This window comes from Colias philodice, chromosome 9 (assembly GCF_061535455.1).
Source record: "Colias philodice isolate Cphi_HAF_F1 chromosome 9, ilColPhil1 Martin Lab GWU primary, whole genome shotgun sequence".
In the NCBI taxonomy this organism is placed as follows: domain Eukaryota; kingdom Metazoa; phylum Arthropoda; class Insecta; order Lepidoptera; family Pieridae; genus Colias; species Colias philodice.
Window position 1 is genome coordinate 4,033,330 of NC_143094.1, and position 17,125 is coordinate 4,050,454.

The following is a 17,125-nucleotide window of genomic DNA, read 5'->3' on the forward strand; positions in this document are numbered from 1 at the left end:
GCCGCACCGGACTTGTAACCACCAAGACGAGGCGGGGAGGGGTGAATGCGGTGCGACGTCGGAGCGGCACCGCTCAGTTGTTTTGCATCACAAGGAAGGACACGCTGTGCAACGCTGCTACGACGCCGCTGCGACATAAAAACGTTACGGCGCCGCACCGCTCGTGTGCCCACTGACACGGTGAAATCTTTGCGGTGCGGCGCCGCAACGCATCGTGTGCCCCCGCTCTTACGTAATATACCTCATATTCAGCGTACTAAATCCCCTTGGCTACAAATAATAGAAGAAACTATGCATCAAAGCTTTCAGCCTGTCAGCAATATAGCCACTTTAGAAACAATAGGTCGTACACTACGCTGATATAAGAGGTGTCTTTAAGTGTAGGTTTCTGAGATAAGCAAAGTGCATAGTTAGCCTTGTTTATCTTGAATAAGGGTAATGTATGGCGGTTATTTTAGTGACAGAACAACAGACTGGTTAATAATATTGTGCTCTTCAATAATTACCTACAATTGAGTACTAAATAAGTACCTAGCTCCTGTCCTTGAATGTATGCAATTGGTTTTTATTGTTTTAAAAAGCTAGATATAAATAGAGTGTATCGAATTGATGCGTTGGAGAGACTTTATTAAATATTATTTGCTATTATATGATGTACATAATAAATATTTTAGAATCACAGGGTATTTAGTTAACTGTTAAAGTAACCAAATTGATTAGATAGATTTTAATTTCGAACCCGTTATGCATTAAAAAAATCCCAACATTGCCTACATTTCAATATTCGATTTCCAAAGAAAGCGTTGGATAAATTGAATCTTTCATAATATTTAAAAACTAGACAGGAAAACTAGTGTACTTTTCGCAAATACATATATTTGCGAAAAGTAATAGAAATTTTGTTTAAGCTCATACATAATTCACAAACATAATAAATACTATAGTAGTACCCAAAATTATAACTTCCGAGCATCAAGAGAATGTGCCAAATGCCATTTGCCAATGTCTGTTTATCATGGACATTCAAGTTGACAGGTTACAACTGGCGATATTTGTATCGAAAGTGACAGTTAAACATTTATTAAACGAAACCGCAACATCTAACGAAATTATCATATACTTTATGAGATAAAATCTATTATGTTTACATCCTATTACGCATGTTGCGTAGGATGTATAAATTGTTTCTCATATTAAGTTCCTATAAGTTGATATTAATATATTATATTATGCAAATAGTGCCACATGATACATGTAATATTTAAGTGTAGCATAATCATTTATGTTTTCGCAATATCAATTTGACATACCAGTCCATATAAAGTTCAAACAGTTAATCGGCTTACTATTACGTTATTCATATTACATATCTATTCAACCGTATAAAGGAAGGAAGGAACGATCAGGCTTGAACAAAAGCTCAATCAAGAATTATCAAGATAGCGCCGTATTGTTATTTGTTACTGCGATATTGCATGATTGTTATTTGAATGTAGCACTTGTAGAGATTATCAATTGGTTTCAAGTAAAACGTTAAGATCATGCAATCGCCGACAGCAGTTATTTGACATTCCTGAATACCTAGTATACCTATGTAGTTCACAAGAAGCCTAGAAGAGGGTAATGGTATCTTCTTGGAATAGAAAATTATTTAGTAAGGTATATTAAATTGCAATAACGTTATAGCAACGCTGTAATAGTATTATATTATCTGTGAATGTAAGCTTGCACACACCACCACAACATCATAAAAATATGTAAGCAAGTACTTAATAGTGGTACTTAATGATGTTTATTTATATTACAGTTGGTTTAATAAACAGACTAGCCGCTAGGGTACATAAAGCCTCCGTTGCAGTGTTAAATCTAAAATGCATAATTTAACCGCTTGCACTTAAATTTAATCTATTCAATATACTCTTAAATAACTACGCTACTCCAAAATCCAATATAATATATACGGGTATGTACCTTCTTCTTTTGTACCGAAATAATAACAAATAAATAGAAACATGTTACATAACACAAATTTTAAAACGGACTCTAACTAAAACACCGGTAAGATCATCTGCGTGGGCGTCATTTTGTAAGTATTCTCTGTTGTTGCAACGAGATATTTATCTCGATGTTTTCTAACGCCTCAGTTCTAGTACGTAACCATACACAAGTCACAACCTACATAGCCAGCAATTATTCCGATACAAAAAAGGCAGTGCCTATAGACATTGTCAAAACTGACCTGTTTATTGTGTATCTCACTTCCTTATGAATAGGTAACTACTCAATTATTATCTGATTGAAATTTATAAATATTATAAGAAATGTTAGTTCAGTTAGAATGGGTATCGACTATCTATTCATTTTATGTTTCTTTCCTCATTAATTTCGAGTTGTTCAAAGTTATGATTGATGGCAAAATAAATTGTACAGGTAATTAAAATAGCATTCAAGCCATTCATAACATCAAATATCTTAGAAATCTAGGTATATTACCTAATAAAGAGTCGATAATGCTGGGACTAATTATAGCCGATTGCCTTAAATGATAAGCCAATAAAATTTTCCATTAAAACGCAACATTGAATGTAATGTGAATTGGTATTTAGACTCCATACAAAGTCAGTCGTATTTTGTGCTAATGTAACGTACATTTGATTGGACATGTTTCTTACTGGTAAGTTTTGTAGCTTTAAAAATATTAAATTTATTTTTCGTATAGAAATTAGGGACCTTTGGTTAGGTTGACGTTTCTTCTCTTGTTAAGAAAATAATATGACGCATTTGAATGTGTCCTAGGTACATACTAATTATTATTGATTTGATTCGTAAAATTAGCTGTTGCATCATGCATGAAGGATAATGTTTATGTGTCAATTTTCTTCAATTGTTTCAGCTATCTGGTTAACTGCAGCTCTAGCATTATTTACACGTGGTGATGTGTTACCAAGACCTAACTACAATTACATACATAGCCCTCTGTGTGCGTCCAATTTCGAAACGTTTGCATCTAGGAAACATTTCTGGATCGCACAGAAAAGGAACCCAAGTCTAAAAGTAGTACATAGAGGCAAATGTAAGAGAATCTGCCAAATATATGCTCCTGTTTGTGGAAGTAACGAACGAACATATAATAATTTGTGCCACTTGGACTATAATAGAAATACTGTTAAAAACCTGCACTATATGTACAATGGGAAATGTGTGAATAGAGCTAAATCTGAAAATAAACATCGAACAAAATTATTTCAGTTCAATTACTATGACGACACTTTTAATTTTGAACAAGATGAAAGAGAAGAAAAACAAAAGTTGTGCGCTTTGTCCAAATAAACCAATATTATTTTAACTTTGCTTTTCAACGATTTTTGATTTCCTCTGTTTGAATTTACGTCCCATTCTTCTGCGAAGACTTGAATCGTTTGATCCGAAATCAATCTCAAATAGATTATTTTCGCCCTGTGTGCTTACAGCATTATCAGTCATTTGGAAAGCATTCAATTTTGCTGTAAAATGTAAAAAAATATATTAAATTTAAATGCAACTCATCATGTCATAATTTCTCAATTAAAATTTATAATTTTAGTATGCCTTACTTATCTTGGACATCTGCGACATTATATTATTAAATATAAAATCGTCACGAGCAGTGTGGTGGTGGTGGTGTGGTTTTCTGTTAATGAAAAAAAAAGTTTTTAAATTTATTTGTGGCTGTCTTTTTCAAACACCTTCATTGCGAATAATTTGAACATGGATGAAGGTAAATTCTAATAATTATTACAAGAATTACTTGTATCAAAATTCTTTAACTTGTAAGAAATTAAATACGTTACTTTGAATTTCTGTTCCTGCGCAGTGGAGCGACGTCATCACGAGCTGAAATAATCTCAATTTTTCTGTCCAGAGTCTTGACTTCATTACAAGGTCCATTATGTCTGATATGCAGATTTGGATGGACAGTCCTAACAATTTCTAAGTCACATAAATTAAAATATGTGAATCCGTCACTTCCACACACGATCCGGTCACCGTAAATGCATTTTAAAACTTGCGCTTTGAGACATGGAAAAAATGCGAAAATCACTATAACTGCAATGAAAAAAGATGTATATTTTTCATTTATTAATTATCTTACTTATTAGAAAGTTCTTCTATGATTATTAAATTGTGTACTCACTCTTCACTTTTAAAAGCATTGTGCTATTGAATGTATAGTTCAATTTGATTTATGGAAAATCAGACGAATTGAATAAGGCAAAGTGCAATTAATCATAATTTCACAGCGCAATGTGTAAATTTGATTGCAACGAAATTAAACTTCCATTACACACTAGATAATTGAAATTAATTACGCCTTTATTGGCTTTGTTACTTTTATTGACACCATACATACCTACATACACAGTTTAATTATTATATATACATAGTTTAGATTTGTACATATTTTTCAAATATTGCCACTTCACTTTCCATAGTTTTCAATTTTAACTTGATAACCTATACATTATATTATGATTCAGGACTAATCTTTTAAAATTAATGCAGATAAATGGATGATAAATAAAACACAAAACGTATTCATATGAGATTTTATATAGAATTTATCCAGTTTTTATTTTGAATAAATTGCCAGTTCCTTGGGTGTTTATTGTATTATTCGAAAACTCGAACGCACCTATATTTTCTGTAATAAACGTGTTACATTAAATAATTGAAATATAACAATGAATTTAGTAGTTAGACTATATAATTGGTTATACTATCATGGAATATTTTGTAACCAACGCTGAACGAGCATTCTCAACTTTGCAGGTAGAACAGAGGGTTTTTACTAAGAAAAAATCGAATTATAATTTTCTATATATCTACACTATAATCTCCTTTCCTTTACTCCAATTATAAAAAAATCAGCACGTAATTTTTGAAAAGAAATGCCCATAAACTCAGATTTGATGATATTAAAGTGATAAAATACTCCAAGATTTTATCGACTGGACTTCGAAATAACTTACCCTGAATGTTTGTCATTTGTGATAAAAGCATCCTTGTTAAATCACTTTTTTGTCTTTTATTTAATTTCACCTTGACCTCTTTACAATAGGGTGTCCTAAAATGCAGTTAAGGAGATCAATTAGTAAAACGTTGCTAAATTAAAAACTTTTTACTTTTCGTTACACTACTGACTTGGAAAACCTATGTTTTTTACTCCTTAGAGCGTTATCTTCAACCATGTTATTTTGCAGTTCGATGATTTTTAACAGCGTGTTTAAGAGGCGTCCATTTCTTGCCTTGCATGATCCCAGGTGTTTCACAGTGAGGTTAGGTCGAACGGTTTGTACAATTCGCAAGTCGCACATGTTATTGTAAGTAAAGCCATCGCTTCCACATAGTATTTGCTCGCCGTATTTGCATGTTATTCTTGCAGCTTCACTGTGATGTAAAGGATATAATGTATGTAACAGGAAAACTGATAACATGAATACTGAAAAAAAAAATATATTTCGTAATATAAGTAACCATTAAGTAACTATGGTATTATATTGTATTGTAATCATTAAAATTATTAAAATAACAAAGTTCAATAAATTATTTTTTATGACGTATTGACACGGTCTACTTTAAATCCATACTAATATTATAAATGCGAAAGTAACTCTGTCTGTCTGTCTGTTACTCAATCACGCCTTAACTACTGAACCAATTTGCATGAAATTTGGTATAGAGATATTTTGATACCCGAGAAAGGACATAGGATAGGTTTTATCCCGGAAATCCTACGGGAACGGGTTTTTCTTTGAAAACGCGGGCGAAGCCGCGGGCGGAAAGCTAGTTATTTATATGACAAAGTTAATAAAGCCTACGCTAGATAGGTACTAATATATCTACTGATTGATCTATATTTTGTAAAGTTAACTCACGCGTATACGTTGTGATCATTTTGTCGACTGGTTTTCATCAACCAATATCATAATTTAAACCTTCAATCTTCCTTTTAATTAAACATTTTAATTAATTTAACCGTAACATTGAGTTACGTTCTCATACGTTGCAGATTAAAAAAACTTAATCTATATGTGACTATATCAAGTAATTATTAAATATAGGCTATAGGGAATCGACGATGCGGATTAGCACTAGATATTTTAGGCTTTATGACATGAAATAAAAGTTAAAACCCTACGAGTATAGTGCATTTTACAAATATAACGTATGTCGTAGATAATTAATATAAATAATAAATATGTATAATATACGGGTTCGTGACTTTTTATAAAACTATAATATGTTATATTGGAATAGATAGAAAGGTATAAAGATTTGAGCACAAAGTTGATTTGGTTAATTCAATTGGTGTTACCACAGATCATATAAAACTATAAGTAGGTAGATGTTAGTAGGCTCTATTTCAGAAGATTTATTACCTTTCGTTATATTGCTTAGATTTTTGGATTACGAAAGGCATAACATTAAGGGAAATTCATTATCAATATGCCAACATTAGTTGTTGGACTGCAGATGTCCAACTGAGATATTTACCTACAGTTTCAATATAATACCACTTATAACAAATTGAAATGAAAAACAGTGAATTCTATGTATGACAATATATTTGCGTATTATAGACCGGGAGATACTGACACAAAATTTCGAGTCATTTGTAACAAGGATGGCGGTTCTACAGGGGTCTTAGTACGCAATGACAAAAAGAAAAATGATGGTGTGAACGCTGGTACCGGTGTCTTAGTCGCGTGGGCGTTTGTCGAACTCGTCGGAAAAATAGCGAAAGTCAAACGATTTGTAACACAAAAATTTTAGAATTTACCGATAGCCCATAAAAAAGTAGTAGGCGGTAGTGTCATGCCATACTTTCCGGTGTGACTTACAGCCCGCCATACCGACGCGAATGTGTTGATTTAAATAAAACAATCATTCAACCATTTGTACCAGGCTAACTTTTGCACAGGTAACTATCGTCGTGCAGCCATTTACGAAAATCGCCATGCCATACTTTTCGGACGATTCCAAATGGTCGCCATACCGCCGAAAATCTGCAAAAAATTTTTATTTCGCCAAACTTTTTGTACCAGTATTGCATTTGGATTTTTGGAGAGTATTTGATAAAATGTGACCATTATTATATTTGCCATACTTCTAGTAGGGGGAAAAAGTGCTGTTATACTTGAAAACTTAATTTATTATTAATTTATATAAGTGAGGATTTCCAACACTTAGATCTTTGAAATTTTGTATTTATATTTGTTGATCCTCAAACTTACAGGAAAAATAAGTGCCATACTGTTACAAATCGTTTGACTTTCGCTATTTTCCGACGAGTTCGACTAACGCCCACGCGACTAAGCCGCCGGTACCAGCGTTCACGCCATCGTTTTTCTTTTTGTCATTGCGTACTAAGACCCCTGTAGAACCGCCATCCTGTTACAAATGACTCGAAATTTTGTGTCAGTATCTCCCGGTCTATTATATTTCAAATTTATTTTAATTTCATTTGAAAACCATCATCCGGTCTTTATTTTAAATCGATTATTGCATCCTTGAGTATTAACATTATTGTGTGAAAATTCAAATGCTCCTATGTTTGCTGAAAGATAAAATATTCTATAATAACAGTCATTAATACTTAATTTTGAGTATGAACATTAGTAAAATAGTTACTTTGTGTATTAATCATCTCCGATAGAATGGTTTTCTTGAATTGTTTCAAATGTTTCCTTTTATACGGACGTCTGGAAAAAAACCCAACAATTAAATAACTACATATACTTAATTAAACATATTAGGTATATAGAATAAAAATAAAAATATTTATCATTTATTTTTCAGACGCAATCGAAATTTACTGATCTCAAGTAAATGTAATTGTCAATTGATAACAACAAACCTTCTAGTTAAGCCATAAAAGTCGCGTTCCCCATAAAAGTCATCATCGTCGAAGTATGTATTGCTTCTAGCATACGTATGAAAGAGATCTCTGCATCTGCCGACATGTTTCATAGTGAGGTTTGGTCGTAAGGACCGGGCAATGTCCAAGTCGCACATGTTAGTGTAGGTGAGGCCATCGCTACCGCATACAGGGTGCTCTCCATATGTGCACATGAGCACCGCTGTATCTGCATTGTATCGCAAGATGATTGCAACGCTGAAAACTGAAACATATCTTGAGTGCTAAGTTTAAGGCTAATAATTGGAAAGCTGGAAATATGTGAATAGCAAAAGAATTAGATTTTAACTATATTATTATAGGATAAAGTTAAGCGATATGTATAGGTAATCTATACTAATATTATAAAGCTGAAGAGTTTGTTTGTTTGTTTGTTTGAACGCGCTAATCTCAGGAACTACTGGTCCGATTTGAAAAATTGTTGCGGTGTTAGATAGCCCATTTATCGAGGAAGGCTATAGGCTATATATCATCACGCTGACCAACAGGAGCGGAGCAATGCGGGTGGAACCGCGGAGCACAGCTATAGTATACTAATATAGTAATAACTAATTACTATAATTATTGGACAGAAATTGAATTTATTTGACTTTTTACTTACTACTCACAACTTGCGTGAACATTTCCAAATGATTTGTGGAATGAAAAATCACTTATTATTTTTTAATTTACCATTTTAATTGAACTGTTAAACGTGAAATTTTAATAATACCTATAACTAGCACTATTTTTTTTTCACACCTCCCACCAAATATTGTGGAATTTTTTATCCTTATAATATGTACCTATAGTAAAATGTTAAAAAACTTGACTTGAGAGTTGATACTTTTGTTTTCTGTTATATAGAGAGATTTTATTTATATTCTGTAAAATAAAATTCTTCGATATAATTAACATTCTTATGCGGTTAAAGTATGCTGTGTGCTATTTGAACATTTACATATTTTTATGTAATGGAAGAAAAACTTTGCGTTTCCAAAAATGTGACAAAAATATCAATATCAGTGTACTTATAAGTATATTATGTAGATATTCTTAATATTCTTAATTATTGCGTAACGGGTGCAATTACTTACCTATATGAATGTGTTCATTAGAAATCGGAGTTCCATAAGATTTGATGAGAAATTAGCAAAGGCATAAATAATAACGTTTACAATTCAAGGCAGATAATTAATTGAAAGTTGTTAAAATACCTACTAAAAAGATTCTATTTTAGGACAGAAATAAAAAAAATTGTAAAATAAATATATTTATTTATACATATTCAAATAAGCGGATTTCTTCTTCTTTTAATAAGGGGTATAAATAAGAGTCTTTTATTAGTGATCTATCACGTAACATCGTTTAACATCATTATTTGCACATCCCGTGTTTATGGTTATCTCAAATCTGTTGTTGTTTCCTTGGGTGTTAATAGTATTGTGTTCGAAATTGAAAGCACTCAGTTTTACTGAAAATATTAAAAAAAAATATATGAATTAAGCAATTTTTTAAAACAATTGTATAATATTTATACTTATATTAGAAAGAAAGAAAGATTAATTCACCTTATTACTTACTCTGTGACTGTAATATCTGTGATAAAATTCCTATTCCCTTTGATTTTCTCCAGTGATGTCTTTTAGCTTTAAAGCCCCTGGGAAATGTGTTTTAATATTTTACTTTTATTTACTTTCCAAACATTTTATAAATCGGTTCAGCGTGTGTTATAGGTCTCCAAAATTGTAATATTACTATTCTCTACACGATAATATAGTAAGTAGGTATATTAAACGAAATTACTAGGTATGTTTGCAAACAGATATAATATTTATTTTTTGCGCTTGTATTGTTAGATATAAACGATGAGCATATTTTTAAAGTAGATAATAGCGTACATATAAGTTATATGTAATAATGTATTACATGAAGATTACCAGGATATATGTTAAATGACATAAAGAGTAGAGATTTTTATTAATAAATTATATACGAAACGAAAAGACACTAAGTATAATCAAATGCGAAACACTAAATGAATGAGTATTATTATTATTTAATATATTTTGGTTGTTTTACAAATTAAATCATATTGACTTAATTACTGAATAAAAATTAACCTCTTAGGTAACCCGTTATCCTTAGACATTCTTGGTCTTTCAGTAGGACCACTTTGCTCACACCTCCCTTCATGTCTTATAAAAAGGTTAGGTCTTATGGACCTGACAGATTCAAAATCACACATGTTGAAATACGTGAAGCCATCGCTTCCACACACAAAATAGTTGCCCAGTCTGCATCGGAGCGCTGTGGTAGAATTGCAAGGAAAGAGGATCACCGCACTGAAAACTGAAATACCCTCTTTTGTTTTATTTATAAAATTTTATATTATATTATTTACGTAAGAAAATTAAAGGAGGAAAAATCTGGAGCAATTTTATAAAAATTATACCATTCAATATACAGTATTTAGGTACTTAGGTACCATAAACCTGCACTTAGACGTTATTATGTATAGGATGTATATAACTATAATATACATAGGTAAACTATATTAAAAATATAATAGAAACAGCTATAAGTCATCTACAATCAATCATAATAAAACCTAAAAGTTTCTTCAACTTACCTGTTAACAACATAAGCATTTTCAAAGTATTATTATCGAGTAATCAGCTAACTGGCTTCTTTTTTAATTTGCCATTTTAATTTGACGTGAAATTTCGTAAACACAATATATTTTACTTACGCATGGCCTATTGTTTTCCAATTACCAATGTCATTGCGATTTTTTTACAAACTTTCAATAACAATCTCATCTAGGCACTAATAGGTATTATAAAGAGGAATAAATTCATATTGGTATTTTAGCTATGGATATTCTTAAATTATATTATTTGAAATTTAAGGCAGTGTTTACCTTTAAGGCATAATTAAAAACTGAAAAAAGAAACATTTTCTGTCTTTTTAGTTAAAACGATACAACATTAAATATTTTGTCTATGAGATAAGATATATGTTTAAGAGCCATCTTACTTAAGTTAAGTAGATATGTACCTACTACATAGTCATCATATATTTTAGTACCTATCGAATATCGAATAAAAGACAAGGTTGAAAAATAAAGCAATCTTTGTATAATAATATGAATTTATTGTAGGAAATTATTTTGTTAAAAAATAATATTAAAAGTTTGGGACGTTAAAACCTGCTTAGTTCTTAACTTGATTTCATTTTTAGTGTTTTATTTGTATTTTCTTACAAAATATCAATTCCAAATCTATTGTTGTTTCCTTGAGTGTTGATATTATTATGTTTAAATTGAAAAGCTCCTATGTTTTCTGAAAATAACATAATTAGTAAGTATATGAGTATGTTGCCGTCTTTGTTATGACAGGCCAAAATTTTTTTTCTTTTGAAACTGTTCTGAAATGTTCTTTAGTTTGTTCGCAAAAAAACAACAACACTCTATTCTAAGACTCTATTCTCTATCATAAATCGATCTATAAAGAAGGCAGAATTCACTTCAACGAAAAAGACTTAAAAAAGCTTTTCTACTTGATTGTATTTTTTGAGTTTGTTACTTCAGGACTTTCGACTGGTTGAACCGATTTTGATAATTCTTTTTTTTATAAAGCGCTCCCATCTAAATATGGTTTAATTCTGATAATTTGAATTTTGAAGGCGCCTTTTAGTTTTTTGTTAAAATCTAATAGCACCATTAGGTACTTACTTTGTGTATTTATCATATAGTTGGCCAGCTTCATTTTATTTTTTTTAGACCCAAACCCAAATTTAAATCCAAAAGACCAGCTGAAATAAACAAAAAAAATTCTTTACACAGGGCCAAAAATAAATAATAAAATAACACGTGCGTAGTACAAAAAAAATAAAATGAGCATTATATTATATTATACAAATCAGTGTACATTACCTAATCCGTAGACTTTTTTTAGTTTCTGGTAGCATTGGTATTTTCAGTAACGTGTCTATCAAATAGTTACATGATAGACCGGGAGATACTGACAGAAAATTTCGAGTCATTTGTATCAGGATGGCGGTTCTACAGGGGTCTTAGTACGCAATGACAAAAAGAAAAACGATGGTGTGAACACTGGTACCGGGGGCTTAGTCGCGTGGGCGTTAGTCGAACTCGTCGGAAAAATAGCAAAGTCAAACGATTTGTAACACAAAAATTTTAGAATTTACCGATAGCCCATAAAAAAGAAGTAGGCGGTAGTGTCATGCCATACTTTTCCGGTGTGACTTACAGCGCGCCATACCGACGCGAATGTGTTGATTTAAAAAAAACAATTCAACCATTTGTACCAGGCTAACTTTTGCACAGGTAACCATCGTCGTGCAGCCATTTACGAAAATCGCCATGCCATACTTTTCGGACGATTCCAAATGGTCGCCATACCGCCGAAAATCTGCAAATTTTTTTTTTCGCCGAACCATTTGTAACACCCTAAATTTTTTTTTCAACAACTCCTGAATGATTATAAATAGAAGTGTGATAATGCCATACCTGTGGGAGGTGGCGAATGTGTATAGGATTTTTTTTTTTTTTGTAAGATTTTATTCGTATTTTGAACGATTAGTAACAGTATGGAACTAATTTTTCCTGTAAGTTTGAGGTTCAACGAATATAAATACAAAATTTCAAAGATCTAGGTGGTGGAAATCTTCACTTATAACCAGATGTTTATTTTGTATAATATTGTACGGCTACTATTACTACTACTAATACTATTGTAAGACGCAATGTCTGGCAACGCAGATATATGACAGATGCTTGTCAAATGAAACGACCAACACAAACATAGCAATAATTGGAGTTCTATGTATTACAATAAGTCTGCCATTGTAGTGTGCCTAAGGGTGGAGACAGTGTTGCCATATCTACCACCTTTTAGGTAGATCTACCTACTTTGCCCTCAATCTGCCTGTCTATCAACTCAGGCCTAATATCTACCTATTTTTAACAAATTTCAACGCCTTTAAAAGGAAATGGTAGTGCGATTTTATCCATACACACGTATTCTCCTATTTTCTCTCTGAATATTAGAACTAGCTAAATAATGTTTAAACATATAAAAGATACAATTTACTGAAATGTATGTATGTTTTTTTTTATATTTATAATTAGAATTACAAGCCTTCAAAAATTAGCAAAATTGTCTATTTAGACCGCCGTTACCAGACGACTAGTATACAATTTTCTGAATCATTACGAAAAAAAGAAAAACGTACAAACATTTGTTTCCATTTCATTTCCATTGGTTCGACGGCGACGCCATGCCAGGCACCATAAGCGAGATCGTTATGACTGCAGCAAACGATGAAGAAGTTTTCCCTTTTTCCCTCTATTAAAAGTATGGCAAATATAATAATGGTCACATTGCATCATATACTTTCCAAAAATCCAAATGCCATACTGGTACAAATCGCCAATTCTTTTCATTTTTTTTTTACGTCTTGGCTTAAGTCTTACAATCGTCCGCCCCATGTTTGCAATCTGCGATATTTTTTTTTAGGTAGAATTGTATACAAACAAACAGAATATAATGATCCCATACTGTAAAAAAAATATTTTACGTATTGTACAGTCGTATTTTTGAAACGTGACGAATAAATTAATTTCTCAAGTATGGCAGCACTTTTTCCCCCTACTAGAAGTATGGCAAATATAATAATGGTCACATTTTATCAAATACTCTCCAAAAATCCAAATGCAATACTGGCACAAAAAGTTTGGCGAAAAAAAAATTTTTTGCAGATTTTCGGCGGTATGGCGTCCATTTGGAATCGTCCGAAAAGTATGGCATAGCGATTTTCGTAAATGGCTGCACAACGATGGCTACCTGTGCAAAAGTTAGCCTGGTACAAATGGTTGAATTTTTTTTTTTTAATCAACACATTCGCGTCGGTGTGGCGGGCTGTAAGTCACACTGGAAAAGTATGGCATGACACTACCGCCTACTTCTTTTTTATGGGCTATCGGTAAATTCTAAAATTTTTGTGTTACAAATCGTTTGACTTTCGCTATTTTTCCGACGAGTTCGACTAACGCCCACGCGACTAAGCCCCCGGTACCAGTGTTCACACCATCGTTTTTCTTTTTGTCATTGCGTACTAAGACCCCTGTAGAACCGCCATCCTGATACAAATGACTCGAAATTTTCTGTCAGTATCTCCCGGTCTATGAGCCTATGTATCTCACAGTGAGGTTTGTACGAAAATATTGTACCGTTTCCAAGTCACAGATGTTATTGTATGTATTGCCGTCATTGCCGCAAACTGCCTGCTCCCCATGCGGACATTTCTGCCATGTTCTTTTACATTCGTATGGCAAAATAAGTAACAAGCTGGCAACTAGAAAAATAAAATATATAGATAAAGAAATAACACACACGAAGACGTTAGAAAACGGAAAAGGCTGTGCGTTTTGTTATTTTGTAGAATATAGAAGATAGAGATAAATAATAAAATTAGTTTTAACTGCTCATAACTAAAATGATTGCAAAACGGGAACACTATTTCCAAAGATGAAGACCTACCAAATCATCTCAATTCTATAAAACTAAATAGAGGATATGTAGGTTGGATTTTCAAGAAATTTTGTGTTTAATACTCACGAATATATGCAATGATCATTTTGTCCAAACTAAATGCGGTCGGTAACAATTATCACGTAGCTATTCGACAAGTTAATTAACATTTTAATTGTTAAATTTTACCGCTTTCTTGTGTGAAAAGATCAATTCTTTTTTAACCGTAAAATATAATCTTTATTTTTTTTAAACAAATAAATATGTAATTGGTATCGAGCTGACCTGTGCGTACTGTTCGCTTTTTTGGCCGTCCAACATTTTAATTCATTGAATATATGTATATGTATTAGGTCAATTTAATAGCCCTTTTTCTTTAGAGAAAAGCCTGGTACCACAATTTGGGTCCTATTTCCTAAAAAAACGTCAATTACAATATTTATATTGATATTTAGTGTTCACACCATCTTTTCTCCCTTATCACTTAATCTTAATATGTATAGAAAAATAAAACTTTTGCTAGCTCGTTTTATTTTATTAACATGCATACAAAAATTATAAGACTCTTTATAGTTTTGTTTGTAACAAATAGATACCGAAAGAATGAAATCCTGCTGTCCTTTGACCTATTCTACTTCTTTATACGGTTATGGACCCATACCATAGAATATAATATACATATTATATGTATATACATAGGTACTCTAAACCCACATTTTTTAAATAATATTATTAATCCCACCAAGTTCTTTATTATAAGATCAAGTGTCACATGAATTCTCTGAGTAGTTTCAGCGTGATAGTTTGTTAACATATTATAAGATATTTTTTGTTGCCCTTATGTAAAAAATAATCTGTTATAGGATTCGATTTTATAATATCCTAATAAAGTTTTTCAGTCCGTTTGAAACTTGAATAGTCCATATTTCCATATTATAATGCAACTGTATATTTTTTAACGAAAAGGTAAATCAAAAACCAAATAAAAATGCTTATTTATTCACAACATTTAAATATTTTGTGAATCCCTGTACTCCATTGTTTACATTCATCAAAGCATATTTCACATTTTCTTACGAAACATCAATTGCAAATTCATTGTTGGTGCCTTGAGTGTTAATATTATTATGTTTGAATTCGAATCCTCCAATATTTCCTGAAACAATATGAATATGTTTTACAACATCGAGGAAAATGCTGTTTCAATTCAAGCATTGAGTATAAGCAGCTGGAGTAAGACAAAAGGTATCGTAGGAAGTAATTTGAAGTATAAACGGGCCCTACGAGACCTTTGTTTTGTTCTCTTTATACCATGGTTTTAGTCCGAGTCAATTCAGGTTGGCCAGCAGCTTGCTGCTTTAGCATCAATATACCTATAGTAGAAAACTTAGAGTACAGAAAATACGAAGTACGATATCATATGTACTGTGCTTATTGCTTACTAGTCGTATTTAGCTGTCTTCTTTAACTTAATAATCCCTTCTAATTCATATAAATCAAATCCATATTTCATTGGTACATACTTTGTGCACTAAATGTAAATAAGTCAATAAAAGCTCAATATGATGATATACTTACTTTGAGTATTAATCATTTTAGACAGTAACCGTATTCCAAAACCCGGCGGCAACAACAAATTTATTTTATTGCCAGGGCTGAAATCAAGTATAATATTAAAAATATCCAATTATGAAGAACAACACGGCTGCTGATGTGTATAAACTATGAACAAATATACGTATATTTTACCTCCGTGAACGTTTACGAAGACTATTTGTATTTTTTCTTGGTTGTTGCATTTGAAGTGCTCTTATTAAAATTTTGATCAAAGTGTTACATGGACCTTCATGGACTACGGTCAGGTTTGTACGAACTAATCGTACAATTTCTAAGTCGCACATGTTAGAGTAAGTTATACCATCATTACCACATACTGCTTGCTCTCCGCGAATACATTCTATCAATTCACTTTTGCTTTCGCAAAGTGAAATGATAAAAAGAGTGGCAACTGAAAAAAAAATGAATACTAAAGTTATATTTAACAACTTATTGATATATAATAACGTATGAATAAATTTATGAAAATCCAGAATATAAAAAAAAAGTGTTATTTAATATATTTTTTGTTAGCATAATTCTCACGGGCGTATATGGCGGCCATTATGCACTGCAATTGACTGAATTTCTGTTAGCCTTGTTAACACCAAAGTAATCAATTAAAATTCTAATTAAAATTTAATCGTTGAAGTGAATGAAAATTACAGGCATAATTCGTTTAACATGATAAACACATGCAGTTTTGTCAAAAACTAAATATAAACTTTTAAATAAGATTAGGTAAACTAGAATATATACAGGGTTACAGGTTAAGTCGACCTATTCCTGTTAATATACCATATGTTATAATACCATATCCAAAAGTCAGCCGTTGAAGAGTTATTGCAATTTTAATTTTTTAATGTTAAGTATATATAACAGCGATCATAATAAGCTTATTAATAATTAAAAAAAAATCTGTCTTTGGAGGAAAAGTTATTACGGAGCAGCAGCACGTTGTATTTAATTGTTACGAAAAGCATATTGCCTTACCTACTACTAAAATTGTTCCTTTGAGAATAAAAACCTCTAACAA

The 17,125-nt window shown here is 31.7% G+C and overlaps 6 protein-coding genes across 6 annotated transcripts in view; 2 read left to right on the top strand and 4 right to left on the bottom strand.

The window, feature by feature from the left end:
* Positions 1–17,125, top strand: part of Cen (cerebellar degeneration-related protein 2-like) — a 69,837-nt gene that overhangs the window by 9,297 nt on the left and 43,415 nt on the right. The gene's annotated exons all lie outside the window — the stretch shown is intronic.
* LOC149485747 (uncharacterized) lies at positions 2,527–4,504 on the top strand. Its single transcript, XM_089698715.1, has 2 exons — positions 2,527–2,674; positions 2,894–4,504. The coding sequence occupies exons 1-2, from the start codon at positions 2,662–2,664 to the stop codon at positions 3,328–3,330; spliced, it is 450 nt and encodes a 149-aa protein (XP_089554841.1). The 5' UTR covers positions 2,527–2,661; the 3' UTR covers positions 3,331–4,504.
* LOC149485748 (serine protease inhibitor dipetalogastin-like) lies at positions 3,343–8,580 on the bottom strand. Its single transcript, XM_089698542.1, has 7 exons — positions 8,559–8,580; positions 7,898–8,162; positions 5,010–5,104; positions 4,673–4,681; positions 3,831–4,086; positions 3,594–3,670; positions 3,343–3,503 (listed from the first exon to the last, which is right to left on the bottom strand). The coding sequence occupies exons 1-7, from the start codon at positions 8,578–8,580 to the stop codon at positions 3,343–3,345; spliced, it is 885 nt and encodes a 294-aa protein (XP_089554668.1).
* Positions 9,280–10,587, bottom strand: LOC149485749 (uncharacterized). The gene is made up of 4 exons (XM_089698543.1): positions 10,569–10,587; positions 10,060–10,318; positions 9,520–9,596; positions 9,280–9,410 (listed from the first exon to the last, which is right to left on the bottom strand). The coding sequence occupies exons 1-4, from the start codon at positions 10,585–10,587 to the stop codon at positions 9,280–9,282; spliced, it is 486 nt and encodes a 161-aa protein (XP_089554669.1).
* LOC149485750 (uncharacterized) lies at positions 11,198–14,814 on the bottom strand. The gene is made up of 5 exons (XM_089698544.1): positions 14,779–14,814; positions 14,152–14,381; positions 11,874–11,948; positions 11,673–11,752; positions 11,198–11,280 (listed from the first exon to the last, which is right to left on the bottom strand). The coding sequence occupies exons 1-5, from the start codon at positions 14,812–14,814 to the stop codon at positions 11,198–11,200; spliced, it is 504 nt and encodes a 167-aa protein (XP_089554670.1).
* Positions 15,502–16,507, bottom strand: LOC149485751 (uncharacterized). Its single transcript, XM_089698716.1, has 3 exons — positions 16,243–16,507; positions 16,072–16,148; positions 15,502–15,649 (listed from the first exon to the last, which is right to left on the bottom strand). The coding sequence occupies exons 1-3, from the start codon at positions 16,392–16,394 to the stop codon at positions 15,567–15,569; spliced, it is 312 nt and encodes a 103-aa protein (XP_089554842.1). The 5' UTR covers positions 16,395–16,507; the 3' UTR covers positions 15,502–15,566.

Excerpts from the sequence above, each read along its gene's own strand:
- LOC149485748 (XM_089698542.1), bottom strand. The coding sequence starts at position 8,580 with ATGTTCACGCAAGTTGTGAGTA. Across the intron at positions 3,671-3,830 it reads CGCAGGAACAGAAATTCAAA|AAAACCACACCACCACCACC; the intron begins GTAACGTATTTA and ends TTTCATTAACAG. Across the intron at positions 3,504-3,593 it reads GTCGCAGATGTCCAAGATAA|CAAAATTGAATGCTTTCCAA; the intron begins GTAAGGCATACT and ends TACATTTTACAG.
- LOC149485749 (XM_089698543.1), bottom strand. Across the intron at positions 9,597-10,059 it reads GATAACGGGTTACCTAAGAG|GGGCTTTAAAGCTAAAAGAC; the intron begins GTTAATTTTTAT and ends CACATTTCCCAG. Across the intron at positions 9,411-9,519 it reads ACAGATATTACAGTCACAGA|TAAAACTGAGTGCTTTCAAT; the intron begins GTAAGTAATAAG and ends TAATATTTTCAG.
- LOC149485750 (XM_089698544.1), bottom strand. The coding sequence starts at position 14,814 with ATGTTGGACGGCCAAAAAAGCGAACAGTACGCACAG. Across the intron at positions 14,382-14,778 it reads AAAGCGAACAGTACGCACAG|CCTTTTCCGTTTTCTAACGT; the intron begins GTCAGCTCGATA and ends CAAAACGCACAG. Across the intron at positions 11,281-11,672 it reads CTATATGATAAATACACAAA|AAAACATAGGAGCTTTTCAA; the intron begins GTAAGTACCTAA and ends TGTTATTTTCAG.
- LOC149485751 (XM_089698716.1), bottom strand. The coding sequence starts at position 16,394 with ATGTGCGACTTAGAAATTGTACGATTAGTTCGTACAAACCTGACCGTA. Across the intron at positions 16,149-16,242 it reads CTTCGTAAACGTTCACGGAG|CCCTGGCAATAAAATAAATT; the intron begins GTAAAATATACG and ends ACTTGATTTCAG. Across the intron at positions 15,650-16,071 it reads TAAAATGATTAATACTCAAA|GAAATATTGGAGGATTCGAA; the intron begins GTAAGTATATCA and ends ATATTGTTTCAG.